The 20,537-nt window shown below is 40.9% G+C and overlaps 1 protein-coding gene across 1 annotated transcript in view; it reads left to right on the top strand.

Moving 5' to 3' along the window:
* MKLN1 (muskelin 1) overlaps positions 1–20,537 on the top strand; it is a 102,289-nt gene that overhangs the window by 63,306 nt on the left and 18,446 nt on the right. Inside the window, exons 10-16 of the mRNA XM_066182660.1 lie at positions 2,510–2,722; positions 4,584–4,805; positions 6,339–6,468; positions 14,393–14,540; positions 15,540–15,654; positions 17,288–17,427; positions 19,747–19,849. Of these exons, the coding sequence (XP_066038757.1) occupies positions 2,510–2,722; positions 4,584–4,805; positions 6,339–6,468; positions 14,393–14,540; positions 15,540–15,654; positions 17,288–17,427; positions 19,747–19,849 (1,071 nt within the window). The remainder of the gene's footprint in view (positions 1–2,509; positions 2,723–4,583; positions 4,806–6,338; positions 6,469–14,392; positions 14,541–15,539; positions 15,655–17,287; positions 17,428–19,746; positions 19,850–20,537) is intronic.

Genomic DNA, 20,537 nt, shown 5'->3' with positions numbered 1-20,537 from the left:
AGCTCTTTAAGAAAGCAGATATTACTGTGTGAGATGTGGCCAGGACTTAAGTAAAGAAAAAAGGCATTTTTCCTGAATTCTTTTGTCATTTTAAAATAGTCTTAGGAAATCTGTATGTTGCATATTTGCTGCGGCAACTGTGTTGTTGGTGCCAGTGCCTTAAAATGGGTATTGAGTTGTGAAGTGTCTCAGCCTTGTGTCTGAGCTCAGACAAATTTTGGTTGATGATGTAACTTTTTGTGGCAAGGCAGATCTGGAAATTACTAAATTGGAGATTTACTCCTGAAAGTGCCAAAGACATTATTTGCACAAGTTTGGGAGGATTTAATTTAGTCTGCATTGAGGTGAGACGGGATGATTCTTGAATTGTCCAAGTCCATTAAAAAACTGCAGTGACCTGCCAGAGGGGAGGGTCAGAATGCACGGGTGGGTCCTCACATCTCCCCTACAAGGCAGCTGTGCCAAGGCAAATAGATGCTCATTGGCAGGGGACTGGTGCCATATCCCTCAGTGTCCCAGCTCCGTGGCTTGGGACGGACTTTGCACACTGGGGTGATTTGTTTGTGAACCATGGGCTGCCTTTGTGAGTGCACTGATTGGTGCTTCTCATGCAAAGGAACTCCCCCGTGTGTTTGGAGCAGGGTCCTCTGCAAGATACTGGTTTTGTATTTTCTAGGAACAAAGTAAATTGTGTTGTTGCCTCCTGTGTCATCTTCTTCCATGTGACCAAAGGCAATCAATGAGCTTTTGCTGCATTTCAGGATTTTGTGCTAATATTTCAGTACTATCAGTACTCTTTTTTTTTTTCTTTTAGAAAATAAAATTATCTTAATTACCCTGAAGTAACTAATCCTCAAAGCTGCAATTACTGCCGACATAATGCTCCATATTTACAAAATAGGAACAATTCAGTTCACCTCTTCACGTGGTCTTTTGAGTTACTGTAAACAGTTTCCTGGAACCATTGCTTAATCAAGAAATTGAATTCTGTAACATGAATAATAAAGGCTTTTGACAACAAAGATGTAATGCTGCCTTTCTTGTTTTATCCAATTTTGTGTTGTGCATTCCATTAGTGTACTTTAAATTTCAGTAGAATTTAAGTGGAAGGGTACAATTATGAAGATTTTTTCATAAGGCAATACTTGGTAGCACACAGAGCAACTATTGTGCTGATTCTTTGGTGTGATATGGCAACTCTTCTTTAACTGTAAGTCTTCAATAATGATTTTAAAGATTTGCTATATCCTTGCCTACTTGCCTAATCTTTACTTATCATTAGTTTTTGATAGATTTTTTGGTATAGAATCCCAGAATGGTTTGAGTTGGAAGGGACCTTAAAGATCATCCCATTCCAATGCCCTGCCATGGGCAGGGACACCTTCCACTATCCCAGGTTGCTCCAAACCCTGTCCATCCTGGCCATAGACATTTTCAGAGAACCAGCCATAGCTTCTCTGGGCACCCTGTGCCGGGGCCTCCCCACCCTCACAGGGAAGAATTTCAACCCCATATCTAATTTAAGCCTGCCCTCTGTCATGCCCTCTGTCATTGAGAAGCCATTCTCTACGCCCTGTCATCCATGTCAAAATAAACTACAGAACTGATCTACACTCATGATGCGATGTTTTTCTTTTGTCTGATATTTTGCACATAAGGCTTTGCAAACCTTGATTTCTAATGTTTTGGTGTGCCAGAACATCACTCTCATGCTTCAGGAAAAAGGCCCTTAAAATGAGATTTGGGAAGCAGAAAGGAAACTGCCCAGGACGGCGTAATCATCATTCTAATGTCATTAAATAAATTACTCCATGATTTAACTTGAGTACTCCTGGATGGATTAAGCCCATAATAATTTGACGTGGGGCACTCTGTGTATTTCTCTTGAAGATCATAACTCAGGGCAGTTCTGTTTACCGTGGGAAACTTTCTTTCAGATGAAGGCTGGGAGGGCCATATCTATTTGTGAAGGACAGGGAGTGCTTTTGTTACCTTCCCAGAGCCATTACGGGATGTGATTGCTTGGGGGAGTGTCTGCTTATGATCTGTTAGAAAACAGCCTATTAATAAAACAGAGACTCTTGTAATAGAGCACTTCTTAATCTTTTTCCTGTGTAGTTATTTATAGGTTGTGACATCTTAATTTGCCTCTCGTGTGCATCAACTTCTGTTATTTTAAAAGATCAAGTAGTTTTCACACGCCTCTGAGAATCACTTCTGGGAGAAACTGTCTGTTTTCTAAGGAATCTGACAAGAAAGGTTCAAATCATAAGTTTGTTGTGACAAGTGCATTAAGGTTTTTGCTGGTGTCTTTCTAAAGGACAGAAGTTATGGGATGCGCTCTTGCAGTTATTTATGTATTAATCCTGTATTTGATTACAAGAAGATTTTCCTGAATTCCCCAAGGATTTCTAATTGCTGCTAACATTTGCTTTCCCTTAGCGACCTACCTGGAGCAATATGAAATCCATTATTCTCTTCATTTTTGTGTGATCCTTTGCTTTCTCAGAGTGGTCCCAGTGCCAGGTCCTGTCATAAGATGTGCATTGACATCCAGAGACGGCAGATCTACACCCTGGGGAGGTACCTGGATTCCTCTGTGAGGAACAGCAAGTCGCTGAAAAGTGACTTCTACCGCTACGACATCGACACCAACACCTGGATGTTACTGAGCGAGGACACCGCAGCAGATGGAGGCCCCAAGCTGGTGTTTGATCATCAGGTCAGCCACACTCATCCTCCTAACCCAAGTTCTCAATGTTTAGAAGTCAGTTTTGATTGTAGTCTCTGCAATTTCGAGGTGCTGCACCAGGTGACAGAGCAGGGATGTGATCTGCACTCAATTAAATCCTAATAGCATTGCTGCTCAACACCACTGGCTGCTGATGCCCTCATCAAACTGAGTCAGAAGGATCATAAAAACCTTTGCAAACAAATGCATTTTATTAAGACACGTTTTATTAAAGCTCCAACCACAGTTCATCTGGTTTTAATCAGTCTCCTTGAGCTGGGTTTGCAGATCTTCCTTGCCTAGAGGGCCTTGGGGAGCAACTTGCAAAGCTGTGTATGCTACCTTTGGAAGATTAGTCCAAGCAAGCTGCTGGAGTGAGACCAACACAGAAGCAGGATTCTTTCCAGATTGGTTACCTTTAAAAATAGTAGAATGTGCTTTCTTTGTAGAGCTTGAAACACCTTAGAGGAGTGGCTACTAATCCTTTAAAAAGTCACATCTGTCCACGTGTTCAAATTGAAAACTTCTTTACTTATGTTGTGTTCGATGGCTTTTGTCTGCTTGAAAGAGGTATTTTGTTCTCAATTGATTTTTTTTTATGAAGCATCGCCAAGAAACAGCACATCAGGACTCATTTTTAAAGCAGCCCAAGATCAGTTTTTATTGGTACTGGCTGTTTTGTAACCAAAGCTGTTGTTTGCCAGCACAATGTGCCTTTCTGCTGACACTGAAAATTAAAGATACGCCATGTCTGCAGAACGAAAGCCAATCAGTCTTTCTGTTCTATTAATAACCAATGCCAGTCTCCCAGGTGTTGGGGAAGAGGCACAAGGAAATTGTCAGCTAGCAAGGCTACTCTGGGTACTTTGCTTGCCTCTTGAAATTATTCCTTTTTTCCCTGCTCTGTCTCTCAGGGAAGAAAGGCTTCACGGACTTCTGTCAATCTGCAGCTCTCCCTCAGCATCTACTGTGATAGCAGTTTCTATTTAACCTTCAGAAATGTGCTGCACTACGAGTGTTTTGTGTAGGCTTTGCTGAGTAGCATCTCTATCTTACTGTAATCTTGTCTGTTTGTTGGTTTGTTTTGTTTTGTTTTTTTTTTCCCCTCCCCTCTGGTATTTTGTAACCCTCTGCTTTACACTTTGTCTGAAAACATCACCTGGAGTCAGGGGGTTTGGTTTGATTTGTGCTGCAGTGCTTCTCATGTGTGCCATAACCTCACTTTAGGTTTGGAGATGAAACATATTTCTGCTGCCACTCCCATGAGGAATCTTTGGCCGGGTTATGCCCCTACTCTGTGCTCCAGTAATGGGGGTAACAGTAAATGTGTGCTGGGCATGGAGTCTCAGTAACAAATCACAGGCTGATTTTTGCATCAGTTGATTGGTGAGCAGCGAGTTGGCAGTGATTTTGAATTTCTCCCTTGCACAACCATTGCCAAAGGTGAAACTCTGTTAACTCAGGCTATAAGGATGTAGCTTGAAAAGATCCCTATGGATCTTTTCTGTGGATCTGTGGAAAAGAACCCCGTGAATCCTTGTGAAAGACTCTCAAGTACTTTTCCATGGAACCAGCAGGGTTTTTAGGTGATGAAGGATATATTTAGTCTTTTCCTTTGCATATTAAATGGCATGTAGAAATTAGACTTGTGTTTTAAATTTCTTTTGTGAGATGAGGACCTGACAACCATGAAGATGTGTGTCCTTTTCTGTTTGTTGGAGGCTCAGGAGATGTGCAGAGCACTGTCTTAGCTTAGTAGGCGTTGCTTGCAGGAGAGAGATGTTTAATGGTAGATCTCAGAGTGTTCGGGTCTTACCATGCCAGCTTAAAACTGCTTCCCTGCTTCTTGCAGATGTGCATGGATTCTGAAAAACACATGATATACACCTTTGGAGGCCGAATTCTGACCTGCAATGGCAGTGTGGACGACAGCAGAGCCAGTGAGCCCCAGTTCAGTGGCTTGTTTGCTTTTGACTGTCAGTGCCAGACGTGGAAACTTCTGAGGGAGGATTCCTGCAACGCCGGACCCGAGGATATCCAGTCCCGGATAGGACACTGCATGTTGTTCCATTCTGTAAGTATCCACACCCTACTTTGATTTATGGTGTCTGACTTGAAGGAGAACATCTGGTTTTGGTTTTTCTTGCAAATTTTGAGCTCTTTAATCTCCCAAGTGATGTGTTGTTTCAGTTAAATCAGTGTTTGCTGGCATATTCTGATTCTGCTTTGGTAAGTGCAGGAGGTGCTAAGTCAAGTTTCAGAGCTTTCATGACTCCAAGTGAATAAAATTTCAAGTAAAAATCAGGGTGAATTTGAAAGAGTTGATTTTAATAGAATAATATTAAATAGACTCAAAGGCTGTGGTTCATTTTGACCAAAAATGTATTATTCTTAAGTTAGTAGAGCAATTTAGAAGTTTCTGGTATGGTAGATACTCTGTGTTTTACTGGAATGGGACTTAATGGGTGTGCATTGAGTTACATGGGCCTCAGAGCCTTTGGTGCTGGAGCATCCAGCTGCTCTTTGTTGTCCTGAGCAGCTGTAAACAGCTGGCATTACGGACACTTCACCCAGAGCCTCATGGAGAAGCAGAAGGGTGGGGATGAGGTATATTTAGCATTTTACTCTATATTCGGTATTAGAAACCACCTTCCTTTGCATTTCCAGTTGTGTTCATCAACCACATGTCTATCTGAGAGAAGAGAACCAAAGAGAATTAAAATTAGTGTTGTGACATTTAAATATTTACTGATACCATCAACTCAAAACCCACCAATTTGAAGAAATTGCTGATTTCATTTCTCTTGCCCTTTCGAGTGAAAGATCAGAATTTTTACAGTGAATTCTGGGCTTTCTGAGCTTTCACTTTTATTTTTATTTTGAATGATTCTTTAAAATCTGATGGAAAAACATATTGCCACACCAAATTCTGCACAAGGACTTGAGGATCTTTCAAGTAGGTGTCCGTGGTAAAAGTAAGAGTACTGTTTTCTGTAAGCACAGGTCATGGAAGTTTAAGTCCTTTTTCTGTTTTCTCAACCATTTGAAAGAAAAATAATCTGCCTCTTACGGACTTTCCACTTGGCAGACTTGAGAGAAGCAATAAACCTGTTATTCTTGGCTTGCTCCTTGCCATTTGCCTGTACTGAATTTAGTAATGTGCTGGTACCTGGATGCTTTCTCCAACAGTCTATCTTTTGTTCCTGTTGTGTTTTTAACAGTGATTTCATGATGGATTTTAGAGACAGGGCCTGTTAATTCTTTAATAATAAATCTGAAAGATGAGCTGCTGCCTTAATGTTCTGAAGTTAAAGCTGGGTGAGGCAGGCCTGCATCAGTTACCTGTGCACAATGATGTTAAACTTAGAAGAGACATCTCTGTTCCTCTTTGATTCATTAATATTTGCCCCTGGATCCCTGGAAGTGTTCCAGGCCAGGTTGGGTGGAACTCGGACCAGCGGAAGGGGATTGGAACTGGATGGGCTTTAATGTCCCTTCCAACCCAAACCACTTATGATTCTATGATAAATATTTCTGTTAATGACCACAGTTGACCAACATACTGTCTTGAACCTTGTAAGGACTTTTTTCCTCCCTCCTATTCCAGAAAAATCGCTGCTTATATGTGTTTGGTGGCCAGAGATCAAAGACTTACTTGAACGACTTCTTCAGTTATGATGTGGACAGTGACCACGTGGACATTATCTCAGATGGCACCAAGAAAGATTCAGGGATGGGTAAGAGGATAACTACATTATCATTTCATCCCCTTGGTACAAATGAGAAATGTACTGTGAAAAGTGAAATAATGTAAAAGGAGAAATATGTAGGTGAAAGGCCAGGTTCAACCTGTGGTTGGCATCCTTAACTAACCCTCATACCCAGGTAAACTCTACACTGTACAGGTTAAACTTACGCTAGCTCTTCTGTCCTTTCTGTCATTTGACACTCTCCTGCTTGAGCACAATACAAATAATTGATGCATGAAACCACATAGCACCTCAAAAAAAAAAAACAAACCCACAAAAAAAAACAACAAAAAAACCCGCCCAAACAAACAAACAAACAAAAAAACCCCACCCCAAAACAGCAAAATAAGAACTAAGAATACCTCTTCTGGAAACTCTAGCAAAGACAAAAACCGAAAGCTGGAAAAAAAGTCTTTAAACCTGGAGAAAGTAAATTCTTACTTTTCTGGTTTTCAGTAAGGGAAAATTCCATAAGATAATCTGCAGAAAGGCAGGTAGGGTGCTCAGGGGCAGAGAATTGGAGTAGAGGGACAGAAATTATTTTGACTAGAAAGATGAGACCGAACTGTTGGCCTCTTATATTTGTAATAAATATCAGAAAGGGTCAAAGAAAAGGAAGAGGAGGGAGCAGGGCTTCAGTTCTGTGTGATTCAAAGCACTGGAGCTACATATCCTGTGTGTATTTTTGTATGACAGAAGTCTTTAAAAACACCCAGAAGGCCTGTAACACAACCATAAAGAACTGATTTCATGCCTTTTCTCTTCAAATGACAGAGAAAAATGTTCCTTTCTTCCCGAAAAGCATTTCTGCATGTATAAGCACATAATTTGCCTGTTACAAATACCCTGATCTTCATTCTACAAGTCAGAATTTGAAATTTGATTTGCACTGTGTACCACCATGGGACGGAAGTTACAAGTATGTCTCATGTTTTGTATATTCTGTCCCAATCTCTTCTTCTAGTTACTAAAAACCCCAGGAAGGTAATTAATCTTGAATTTAATATGCCCTACTCCTTTTGATCAGGCTTAACTTTTAGCAAGTAATTTTGCTGAACTTTTGAAGTGAATTATTGGTGTTGACGAGCTAATGTTTGCTCATTAATTTAGTTATACCAATAAGTGAGAAAAGTGCCCAAGCTCTAATTCTCTGGAGTCGTTTATTTACTCAAGTGCTTCCAAGAAAGAACCAGCTCATATTGTTGACAGTCTCCTTTATTCAGGTGCACGTTGCCTAATGCTGCTCTGCACACACCCACGCTCCTTTTGTTGTCCTTAGAGCTTTTAAAGAATTGATTTCTTTTTTTCCCCCCAGGAAATTAGTAACATTCTGCAATTTTGATCTTTTCAAGCTACATGTCTTCATAGCCTGAAGCTTGAAAACATGTGACTTTAGGTTGACACCTTTGTCTACTTCAGATTTAAAGATACTGAGTTTGTCCGGACACTGAGCTCTGCTTTTCGTACGTGAACTGCAAGGTTCAGTGAAGTAAATGAGAAATGAAGTAAATTTTTAGCCCTTCTCCCCATTCCCGCAGGCCCTGAAGTGATGAATAGAAGATTTTTTTAAAAATTTTTTTTAAATAAGAAAATGACTCACTGGAAATAATTCACAAGTAGATTTTTTTGGTTTACTGTTTTCCTGTGTGTAGAAAGTAAACAAACAGATTTGAACGTTTCCATTGCTTTTGAAAGAAAATGCTGGGATAATTTGCATTTTAACAGGAAGAGAACAAAATGCTTATTACATTCAGACAGCAAATGTTGACAGCATTATTTTCACCCCAAAAAAGCTAGTCTTTATTGTGCTCTTGTTAGGTGGTTATACACCATTTTGATCTGTCTGAACAAAGTGATTGCCTGCCTGGTCGCTGTGAAGTTTTAAGCTGCTCAGTGTGATGAGTCAAGCTGAGGATGCCTGACCTAAATGTTCCTATAAAGCCCCATGATTACATTTTGTTCCTGGCTCGCATGTGGCATTCAGTTCTATTCTTAGTAAAGCTATTCTGATTTTTACCCTTTCTAAAAGAACTTAATTGTGCATTTGTTTAAATATCTCGTGGAGTAGGGAGATTTTTTTTGAAAAGTAGTGAAATGGATAATAAGGACTATCAGTAACACAGAGTTGTTGCAATGCTATAAAACCATGGTAATGATATGTTGGTTTTGCTGCTCTCATCTCCTGAGATATTTGTGCTGCTCAGCGTTTCTTTGCTTTTGTTTGTGCCTCTGATGTTGGTCCTATGACCAGCTCCTTGGATGGCTGATGTGTTTTGGAATGATGGGTGATAAGTATCACTTAAATTTTCTTAATTTGAAGTAAGAGGCATAATTCTAACAAATATAGATGTGCAACTGTGGTAATGTGTTGGATGTGAGGGAAGATAACAGAGGTACAAATTGGAGGAATTTTAGTACCATTGAATAGAGTTTGTGTTTGGAGGAGAGACAGAAATGTGTAGGTTGAGGGACACGCTTTTAGAGCAGTTCTGTATTTTAATTGCTTTAAAAAGCACATAAACAATGCTCAAGCAACAACCCCCCCCCCCAGCAAACAAAGATGGTGTATATCTGAAGGATACAGGTGGTCTGGAGATGCCACCAGTCCTGGGTGCCCCCAGGGGCTGGACTGGGAGCTTTTCCTGAGTCCCTTAGTGCACAATCCATGGCTAATCATGGGCAGTCATTTCAGCTCTGAGGGCAGCACTTGTGGTCAAGGTTCCTGTGATAGTTCCCTCTGGCCCTGACTCAGGTGGTGGAAGAGCTCCTGCTCAGAGGGAGAATTCCTTCTGCAAGAGGATGTGCAGAGCATCCCTTGGCACTGAGGAACTTCCAAAGTCAAACGTGAGCAAGCCTTGAAGTTCTTGTGGCTTGCTGTAGTGGTGAAGTGGTTCTTAAGTGCAGCCTACAGATGGTTTGTAAGCTCCCAGGTCTCTTGTTGGGCAGGTGCCCATTTCACATACAGAACTCTGCACCTGATGGATGGGGAATTTCATGGATAAGTACCACGGACAGAGGCGACACAGCCCAGCGCAGAAACAAGGCAAAGTCAGAAAAACGTGAATCAAAATAGATAGTACAGCTGGCTCAGCATGGCTAGGATCCAGCTCACACAGGCAGCCTCAATATTCCGTTTTCATCACCTCTTAGTGACACCTGGCTTGTTGTGCCTGTGTTCAGGTAAGGTCTTGCCCAGTGGCCAGCCCATCCCTCGCCATGGAAGCATTTTGTTTGTGAGGGACCTGATGTGCTTTTCATCTTATGAGGTGCCTCTCTGAACTAATTCCCAAATCCTTTCCTCTGCCTGTGAGGGTGAGGAGAGGGGCAGGCAGTCACCAGATCTCAGAATTCCATTCAGATTTACTGACTGATGGTTTTTTTTCAAAGTCTCAGAGAGACCCGAGCATTGGACATCAGATTGTTGCTTTGTCAACATGACAACCAAACTGTTCAGATGGTTTCCTTAGCTCTCCTTGGCAGACTGCCAGATGCAGTCTCATCAGGAAAAATCCAAGAGGATAATCATTCTCTTGCTGTGTCAACAGCTGGCCTGGTGCTGTCACTCACCACGACTTGCTCCATTAAAATCTGGGGGAGGTGCTGCTTCCGCTTTGTAGGAACTACAAGGAGTGGCATGGAATAATTTGCAAACCTCCCACTTTTTAAAAATTAATCCACTGGGAGGTGCCAGGTTCTGGTGAGCAGCAGTATCCATGTGATGCAGTTTTCTCCCAATTTTGTGATCACGAGGCATCACAAGGAGGGAGGATACTTGTGGTGAGACTGGCAGTCACATGTTCTGAGGATTTCATAACTCAGGTGGCACTAAAACACTGACAGTGAACTTGCTTCCCTTATTTATCCTTCATGAACCCTTCAGGCATGGCCTGTAGACTGTAAATTTATAGAATTGTTTGGCCATTGTTGTGTTTCAAAATGTGTTGGAAAATTTGCTGTATTATCCCTTCAAATGTAAGAGATGAGCTTTACTTTCCTAAATGCTATCCAGTATGAGAACCACATCTGTGTAACCATAAACTTGGCTTTAGCTTGCCCAGAGCAGCTGTGGCTACCCCTGGCTCCCTGGAAATGTCCAAGGCCAGGTTGGGGTTTGGAGCAACCTGGGGTAATGGAAGGAGTCCTTGCCATGGCAGGGGGTGGCACTGGATGATCTTTAAGGTCCCTTCCTACACAAACCACCCTAGAATTCAATGAATTTAAATTTCCTGCTTTGCAAGCTCTCTCTCTCTCTCTCTCTAAAAGCTGTTTTCCTGCTTCAGTACTGGCAGCAAGGTTGTGCTTGAAACAACTGTAGCTGTTTGCACGCACAAGCCAAAAAATATTCAGCTGGCTGAAATGATCGCTCTGATCCCATAAACTCCTGTAAGCAGGGACTGTGGTAGTGGGAATGTGGCTGTTCCATGATTAGGTGTCACTTTCAGAGAAAAGCTTTTCTGATGTGTTGCATTTAAATGGAAATTACTCTGTAGAGACCTCCACAGCATCTCCTCAGCTTGCTTAGGAATTATTGCTTGCTTATGGAACTGGCTGTGAACTCCAGGCCTGTGTGGCTGATTATTGTTTCTAAATATTGAGGCCATGAGCTTTTAATTTTTACTGTGTAAAAATGAATGAAAATACTAAGTTCCTGAGCAAGGATTCAGACCTCTTATTTTCAGGTAGTTACTGCCTTTCTACTCTGGGCTGGTTAATGAGATTAAGGGGAAAGAGAACATTCAGTAACACAGGAAAATCATTCACCATCTTCAATACTTTTTCGGATTGTATTGGGATTGTGTTTCTCTCTACAGCTTTTCCTCTTCAAAAAATGATGTATTGTCATAGGACCCAAGTTAATACCACATAGCCACAGGCCAGTGTTCAGAACACCCAGGGCTAAATCCTCAGTCACTTCTTTGTCCTTGGAGCTGGCTGCCCACAGCTGACCCAAGAAGTGGCCTGAAAGGTGTGGAATTGGTGGGGATTTGCTCCAAAGCTGATCTTACATCTCTGTGAAGAAGTCTAAGTGAGGAAACTTGCATGGAGCCTTTCTTACCTCTCATTCACCCCTTGGATCTACGACATTGGGAATAACAGATCGGGAAGTGCTCTGGTTCTCACCTCTTGTTATTTGACTTTCTTCTCCCAAGTCCTAAAACTTAAAAAGATATGTCCTAAGCAATCAATTATTGTCACTGTTATAGGCCCATTTATATAGGTTCAATTTTGTTGCCCCTGCAGAATTAGATTTCGTTCCCAACGTACATTTTGTTAGCTAAATGTCACAAGTATTTTTCCGATGTTTCCAGCCCGTGTCCCTCTCTAATACTCGGACCATTCTCGTTTGAATTCTGTCCAACATTTCCTGCCAGTCTGCTGCACTTGCAGATGATGAACCTCTCTTACCCCCTAGTGGAAGTATTTCAGTCCTGAGGTTTTTATGGAGCCCTTTTGCTCTGTCAGGGATCGGACCTCCTTGGAAAACATATTTTTTGATGGTTTCTGTTGGGTTTAAAATATCACAGCTTCTCCTGCTCACTGTGTAGTATCATGTCTTACTGTCTATTTATTTTCAGGGACTTGTTTATCAAATTTGTGTTATGGAGTTTTTTTAATGACACTGCATCCAATTTTCCCATTTTGTCCTCCTCTGCAAAAGACCAGATGTCAACTCTTTCTTGCCTGAGGCACTGCTTAAATACAGTTTCTACACAGTTGCTTAGATAGGTCACAGAGTTTATGTAAGTTACTCCTTGTCCTCGGCCCTTAGTAAATGTGGGGATTTATATTGCTGATACTTTTCTAGGCTTTCTGGATTTCAAACAGTCTCAAGAAGAGTTTGATTTACAACTGAGGGAAGCCTAAAATTACTTGACTTGAATCTGGGTTTGATTGCAGTTGCTGCAGATTAATTCTATTCTTAATATCAAGTGGAAAAAACCACCAGCACTGAACTTTGGCAGCTTTTCCCTCCTTCATTATTTAAATAATAATTTCAGCTTCGGGAAATCGAGCATAAGCGAGATACAAAATTAATTTATTTAACAACATTTCAGGAGGAGGGATGGGACTTCCATAGACAAGTTTCAGATGCTTTGAGTATCAGTGGTAATAGAGCAGCTATGTTCCTCATGATTATAATAATTTTCATTTCAATGAGGTATTAGTGCTCTGAAGATTTGCACAGGGTTGGTTTTTTTTTTTCCTTTTTTTTTTTAATATTCCCGGCGTGGTCTCAAGTGTTCAAAGCAGCAGATAGGGTTGCAAAGACATTTTCCATGTGCATTAGCATTGCTGATCAAATTTAGATGGCTCTCCTGCCAGAAGTGTCTCAAACAGGCCTTCAATTTAATCCTTTTGGGTCGGCAACTTAGTCCCTGACTATGCAAGCAAACACATTGCATGCTACTTTTCAAAAATTAGCAATTTTTAGCAATAGTCATCTTTCTGTTCTCAATTTCCTTTATGGGATGACTTTCCCAGTCCTTGTTTGCCTTATTTAAAAACTAAGTTCTTTGTGGTTTGCAGGTAAAACAAGGCGTGTAGGCATTGTTGTGTCTGTGTTATTCCCTTATTTTTTTTTCTGTTTTCTACCAACCATTTGCTTATGAACTGGATTAATTTTCCATTAAAACTTCGTGGCAAAATTGGAGGTCAAACTAGAGAGGTTTATGCTGATGAGGGCTCCAAAGCCTCTTCCTCCTGTAAAATCGTAAGGATTTTGTCACAGGGAGTCTGAGAATAAGTTATCCAAATATATTCCAGTTTCTGTTTAAATTTACATGAGAATTAAGCATTTAAATTTTTTTTAAAGACGTGCTTAGGTTTTGTGATGTTGCTAAATTCTTCAGTAGGGGCTAAAATTGTAGAAAACCAAATTCTACTCAGAATTTTTTAATTCTGTTATTGCTTTCCTGGCCTAACAAGTGAAAAGAGTGAAGCGTGAGAATGAAACCAGTTACAGAATGAGTTTCCAAAATACCATTTTGTGTATTCCCCAACGGCAATATTAAATGTTTTATTAATGTAGGACTCGTTTTCTGGGCCGTGGGTGCAGTTCAGTTAATTGCAAGGAAGAATTTGCAAAATACAAGAGTTCTGAGAATTTTTCATGCCAAAATCTTGACCGAAGGCCAGGAACCTTTACCAGCCTTTGTAAACTGACCCAGAAAGAGAAAGGAGACAAACAGGATCTGTAAACAAAGATCACGTGCCCCTCACAAATACATTTTGGAAGGATGGTTGCCTAGGGAAACAGGAAATGGGGAATTACACAACAAACAAGAAGGACTGCCAAACAAATTTGCTGACCTTTTTTTCAGGGAATTATGAGGAAAACTATTGGAATCCGCAGGATTTCACCATATTTCTAAATCCGAAGGTGGGACAGAAGAATAGTTTGGTGATTACGCCTCTACTGTTCAGAAAATATAAAAAGCTTCTTTGACATCTTTGTCCTGTAGGGTTGTGAGCTATAGAATTGTGAGGTCATCTTGAATTTCTTGGAGTTTCCCAGCTTTTGCAATTAAGCTTTCTGGAATCAATGCTTCCTTTTACAGATGAGATAATAACAAAATCACTCCATTCATATTTGTAAGGGTCGTCTGGTCATTTCGCTCTATGTTAGGCAGCTTAATTCTCATTTCTGAGCTGGTAGTCTCCCAATGACTCTGTCCATAGATTTTCCTAGGAAACAGCAGCTCTCAGAATGGTTTGTTTTTTCTTCCAAGAGTCAGAGATAGGAAGAGAAGAAGAGAATTTTCATTGGACTTGGCTTTAACAGGGAAGAAGTTGGCCTCTGGTTGATGATCTACTGAACTGCAGGGGGAGGGAAACTCATTTGCCTGATGTTTGGATCCTTTTCTGCGTCCTCTCTTGTTTCCAGCGTGTAACTTTTACTTTCTTTTCCCAGTTCCAATGACAGGTTTCACTCAAAGGGCCACCATTGATCCTGAACTGAATGAAATCCACGTCTTGTCAGGGCTCAGTAAAGACAAAGAGAAGCGGGAAGAAAACGTAAGGAATTCCTTCTGGATTTATGACATTGTGAGGAACAGTTGGTAAGTCCTAAGTTCTGACTTCCACACTGACTTTATTTAGAAAGCAACCCTGTCTCCCTAAGGTAATTCTATAACCTCTATTAACCATGGAATTGTTGAAAGTTGTGGAAGACAGCTGAGTTCCCTTGAGGCACCTCTTTTTCCCATTGCCTTTAGAGGTATCATGGCAATAATCCAAATGAGGGAGGGAAATCATGTGAACATCTTTATTGGAGCCAGGTGGAGGGGATGAGGGGAAGTGAGCAGTTACAAAAGGCTTTTCCTGTAGGGAGGGTTCAAGGCCAGGATTCAGCACCAGTGCAGCAAAATCAGTCCAGTGTAAGTTGTTAATAGCAGTGCACATGGCTCTAGTTCTTAGAAACTGAGGAAATTGGTGCAAGTGAATGGTGATGGAGAAGTCTCTGTGCCAGATCTGATATTCTGAGAAAATATCTCCAGGTTTGTTCACTGAGTTGTACTTAGTAGCTCGTTACCACTGTTCCTTTGCAGAGCTGGCAGAGATTTTGTGTTCAAGGCGTCTTCTAAAGGGGGTCAATCACTTCAGAAGGTGTGAGTGTTGTTTTTTAAAAGTGAATTCTCAGTAATAACTGAAGTCTGCTTGGAAATCACTGACTGAAATGCCACCTCTGCTATAATCTGCGGTCTAAAGCTCTTCTGGGTCCAAGACTTTTTTTCCATAATAAAAAGAATACTTCATGCTGACAGTTCTGTAGGCAAATAATGTAACATGTGAAGAGATCCCCAAAGCTCATGACAAATAATTTTCTAGAATTTTTTCCTGTTTGGGTTGTGCTTGAGGACTGTATTCAGCCAAGGTGACCTCTGATTGCTGGCTGGGTTCTTTGTAGAGCTAAGAATGGGGTGGGATAATAGAGGACAACATAGAGAGAAGTAAGAAAATCTTTGGTGTTTTACATCATTTGTACCTTCCAGCCTTTCAGTAACTTTTTGTGCTTCCTGTAGGTACAACTAATAATTCCTTACTGCTTTGAATTTCAGGTCTTGTGTCTATAAGAATGACCAAGCAGCAAAAGAGAATCCAGGTAAAAGCCTTCAGGAAGAGGAGCCCTGCCCAAGGTTTGCCCATCAGCTGGTGTATGATGAGTTGCACAAGGTATGAAGTGATTTTTTTTTTTCAGTCTCTTTGCTCTTAAGATGTAGCTATTTCCTTAAAGATGGTACAGTAAAAATACTTTTTGAGTATTTGGATTAATATGGTGAGTAACTCTCACTTCCCATATTTTGAAATAAGGTGCTAAACTTACTTTTATGTCAATATGAAGTAAACATGAGATCTGGTCTCACACTTCATAACACATGAAGCATCATTCGTTATCCTCAGGGATTTAATCTCACCTGTTGGTGACTAAATTAGAACAGATAGTTACCATAATTTTTAGGAAAAGTTGTGTTTGAATGAACTAATCACAGTTAAGAATCCTCTGAACCAAAGACGCCTGAATTGCCCTGCACGTCAGAAGCAGCTGTCATTATTTAGCCCTGTTATCCTCCAGTGGACACATTCATACATAAACAGAGTTAAAATTTGATTTTGTGTATATGACAGCTCAATAAACTTAGGGCTTTGTGCATATTAACCAGTAAAGCACAAACCCACAGATTAGGTTCATAAATTTGTTAACTCATAAACTTAAATTACTGCGACTCGTTTACTAATCATTTCATGGATTTTTCTAAAAATTCTCCTTAGTCCTAAACAGTCTGAGTTGAGGAAAAACATATTTTAGTGTTGCATTCTGTGGGAGGTTAATCAAATTTGGGTAACTCAACTAGCCCAAAACTTGGCAATAAGAGGGGTTTTTAAGGAGGAATGGGTGCAGGTTCTGTATGGAGAAATTGCATTACTTCTTGTCTTCACTGTAATGAGACTGTAAATAAGTAAATACTGTTCTGCCTTTACTTCTGAGTGTAAGACACCGTGAGGCAAAGTAGTATTTTCTGAGTTACTCTGAAGGTTGCTAAATCATCGCAGTTGCCCAGCTTTATCTGAGGAGCTGTTTGATGTGCTTGTTTTGAAGAGTCTTATTTTTAGAAACCTCTGTTCCAATGACCTTTCTAAACTCCTCTGATATAAATAAGGAGAGCCTACAGCAGTGGGATGCAGAATACATTGTTTTGAGTGATTATTTTTAAAGCCGCGGGGAAAGGTAGCCTCTTGGACTTGTTAAACTTCAGTATTTGAAGGTCCTTTGTAGCGTGTTTAATATCAACAGTTCAGTGTCTGAAATTACCACATGATGGGAAGAAAAATGTAGTGAAGAAATAAACAGTCCTTTTGTGACACTTCCAGTCTTCTGGAAATTTGCCTCTCTCTGTAAGTCTAGATTATGCTGGACTGGGCTTGCTTACACTTTACTCTGGACATCTTTAAGACTTCCAACTCACTTTGTCAGTGCTTAAGGACTTTCCGTGCTCGTAAGGTTTTTCCTAAAGAAAGAGTCTGCATAGATTTTGGATCTTTATTTATAAATATCTCAGGTGTCTGCTAGAGGGATGTTCTAATAGTAAAATTCTGTCATTATCTTAAAATGTAAATGGTTTAAGAGAACTTTCTTCATATCCAAGGGGACAAAGTGATACTAATAATAAGATGGAGCAGAATCTGTCTAAAAGGCAGAGTTTCTCCCACCAGAATAAACCTCTGCAAAGCTGCTGACAATAAATTGTCTTTGTTCAGTGGATCTACACAAATAATCAATTTTTTGATCTGCCTCTCATTTCCTTAGGTTCATTACTTATTTGGAGGGAATCCTGGTAAATCCTGCTCTCCAAAGATGAGATTAGATGATTTCTGGTCTCTGAAGCTCTGTCGACCTTCAAAGGAATACCTGCTAAGGCACTGTAAATACCTCATCAGAAAGCACAGGTATAGAAACAAAGGTGGTTTGCAGTTTTCCAGGTGTCTCATTTTTTTCCAGGTTGCTAAGACTCAAATCTCTCATAAACCATTTTATGAGATGTCATTTTGTTGGTTATATGGAACTAGATGATCTCCAAGGTCCCCTATAAACCTTCTGCAGGTGTCTTGATTATTTTTAAAAATTATTTTAATGAAAAGCCGTGGGCCAGGGCTGAACTGCAAAATTAACTTGATTCATTTTGCCTATGCTATTCTAAAACTAGAAAAATTTGGTTATTGTGTGGGGAGTCATGGGGAATTTTTAGATTCCCTTTTCACTCTGCTGCTCATCAACATGTGTTTTGGTGCTGTCACCTCCCAAGGAAATGGAGTATGTTTTGGAAACACTGTGCTTGGAGATAGTAACAGCCTGCAAGGATGCTAATGAAGTCTGGGGGCTGTGTGCCTTTGCACATCTGAGACTCAATCGTGGTGAGGTCATCAGAGTTTCTCATTCACAAACTCCTGAAAGAGCTCACTTGGGCTGAATTCAGCTACACTGCAGCACTTCTTGCACTCTGGATGCTTCAGAGCTGCCTTAGATTTGCTATTTAGGGCAACAGCTTTTCAAAATCAAGCTTATGGTGTTGCCTTAGTCAAGAAATTGCAGCAGTGAGAGAGCCTTTCAGGACCCAGCAAATCATTTGAAGGCAGTAAATAGCTCTCCCTGCATTCTGGGGAAGAATTCTTTGCTATCAGGCTCTGACAAGAGTTGGAAGGTCAGGTTTTCCTGATGGTATTTTATTTCTGAGGCAGCAAGCAAATTGCTGTACTCAGCTCACAGCCACTGTGGCTGGGTGAGACACTGAGATTAGCCACACAGTAGATGTGAACACCTACAAGAATTAATAAAAGCCTTGCCCAGTTTTCTGGGAGGCTCATTAAACCCAGATGCGGTGGTATGGAAATGCAGCTGTCCAGCCTCCAGAGACAGCTCTGGATTATTTGTTTCTACTCGCTTAAATTGCACTTGAAGGAAATGTTGCTCTTTGTTATTTGGCAGAAGTTTGGGGTTTATGGACCATGCTCCCAGTTTTGGGGTCTGTGTGAGGGAGCCAAACCTGAGCAGCCAGGGATAGTGGGATGGGCACCTGGCTGGAGCTGCATTGCTGTGGAGTCACTGGCTGCCCTTTACCTGCACTCCCCCAAGCTTTGGGTACCAGAAAAGGTACTGGCCGGAGCTGAATTGCTGTGGAGTCACTGGCTGCCCTTTACCTGCACTCCCCCAAGCTTTGGGTACCAGAACAGGTACTGGCCTTGCATCCACAGCAAACACAGAGATCAGCCGGGGTCCTGGTTTTTTTCCTATGAACTTGTTCAATACCAGTCAGCCAAGCTGGGCAGGTGGAAAAAAGACAAAGTGGCAGTGCCTCCACTCATTTAAAGCACTTCAGCTCTCTGGACCATGGTGATGTCATCTGAGAGCATCTATGGCAGCGTTTGAAACCATGTGTAGTGACCAAACTGTCAGATGCATCAGGTGACAGACAAAGTCTTTGTGCTGCCTGCAGTGCTCAATCACTGACATCTTTAGGCAGTTTCAAAATTCAGGCTACACATGTCCACTGTGGTATAAATAGCCAGGTAGATGACCCAAATAAAAAAAAAATAACAATATGAGAAGATGACAAACAGTGTGATGCTGCACTCAGTGTGTCGGTGAGAGGAGGAAAAAGATGATTTTAAACCTCATCCTTTCTAGGCTTATGCAACCAATTCAGTGCTGCAGGGAAGTAGCTCTGCTCACTGAGGATGCTGAGCCCAGAATCATTTCCTGAGGGCTCTGTTCACTTCTTGAGGGAATTCACAGAAGTTGCAGTTCCTGTTCATTAAAATAAAATGAGGAAATAATGGTGGTGGTGCACAGGATTTTTATGGAGCTGTGCTCTTTCCAAAGGTGGGATGTTAATATCCCAGGGGCTGAAGTGCTCAAGGCTTGCCTGTATCTGTTCTGTGAGGTGCTACTCACACCTTATTTCATTTGTGGAAAACAAGCTGTAGTCAGTATTTTATATTTGTATATTAAGAAGTTTCTGTGCATATGCTCTTGAATATTTTTAGTGAGAATGTAATACTTTTCCCCTTTAACTCCTTTACACCCCAAAAAAGCCCTCTTCCATGTTCTGGTCTGGCTTGAAATTCCAGCGAACATGAGGCTCAACTGCCATTAAAGTGTTATTCTTTGGAAATACTGGGTTTGTCAGATGGGTTTTGCTCTCTGTTGAACGAGTAGTATTTAGTCCTGAAGGAAATGACTCTGCTTAAGTTTTCTGTCTCTTTTTGCAGGTTTGAAGAGAAAGCTCAGACTGACCCTCTCAGTGCACTGAAGTACCTGCAGAATGATTTATATGTAACCGTGGATCACTCGGACCCCGAGGAGACAAAGGAGGTGAGGATCAATGATCCTTGTCCTAAAAAAATTTAAGCTGTGTTCTCCTTGAAAGTTTTGAGCCTCTTTAACCTGGGTTTTATTCAGTTTGTAAAAGCTCTGCAGGTGCCAGACACTTTGCTATATCATGTATTTCTCTGCACCTAAGTCACACAGTTTTGAAAACAGTCATTTAACAACTGCAGGTCCAGATAAAATAGCTTTTGTACTCCTAAGAGTGAAGACTGAGCTTTTGTTTTAATTCCAGTGTGCTGGTGTATATTTTGGGAGCTTTAATTGAAATGTAAACTCTCTGAAATGTCACCAGTCTGTAGTTGGTTGTGCAGTAGAAAGGGAGTAGAAACTTACTCGTGTTGAGGTTTCTCAATGTTCAACATCTCTGGGGAGGGACAGTTTTTCCAAAGATGATCACTCTTTCTGGAAGTAGTTTATACCTATACATTGCTTGCTACCGTTAAAATCTTATCTCCTTTGCCTTTTGAATATTATCCAGTAGGCATGTTCTTTATTTTTATTCCAGGAATTTGTTCCCATTTCCTGTTTTGATTCCAGTGCCGCAGCGCGTGTCACTTTACAAAACAGATTAAAGAAATAGTGAGAAGTGTCAGATAAAGTGGTTGGTTTGACTCTGGCAATAATTTCCACATGGAAGTTGAGGCAGCCAGCTGAGATGTGCCAACGTTCAGCT

The sequence above is a fragment of the Chamaea fasciata genome, unplaced genomic scaffold, assembly GCF_029207755.1.
Source record: "Chamaea fasciata isolate MVZ Bird 193981 ecotype frontalis unplaced genomic scaffold, bChaFas1.0.hap1 SCAF_5, whole genome shotgun sequence".
Taxonomy (NCBI): Eukaryota; Metazoa; Chordata; class Aves; order Passeriformes; family Sylviidae; genus Chamaea; species Chamaea fasciata.
Note: the sequence above shows the minus strand (reverse complement) of the source record. Positions and strands in the feature narration are given on the sequence as shown.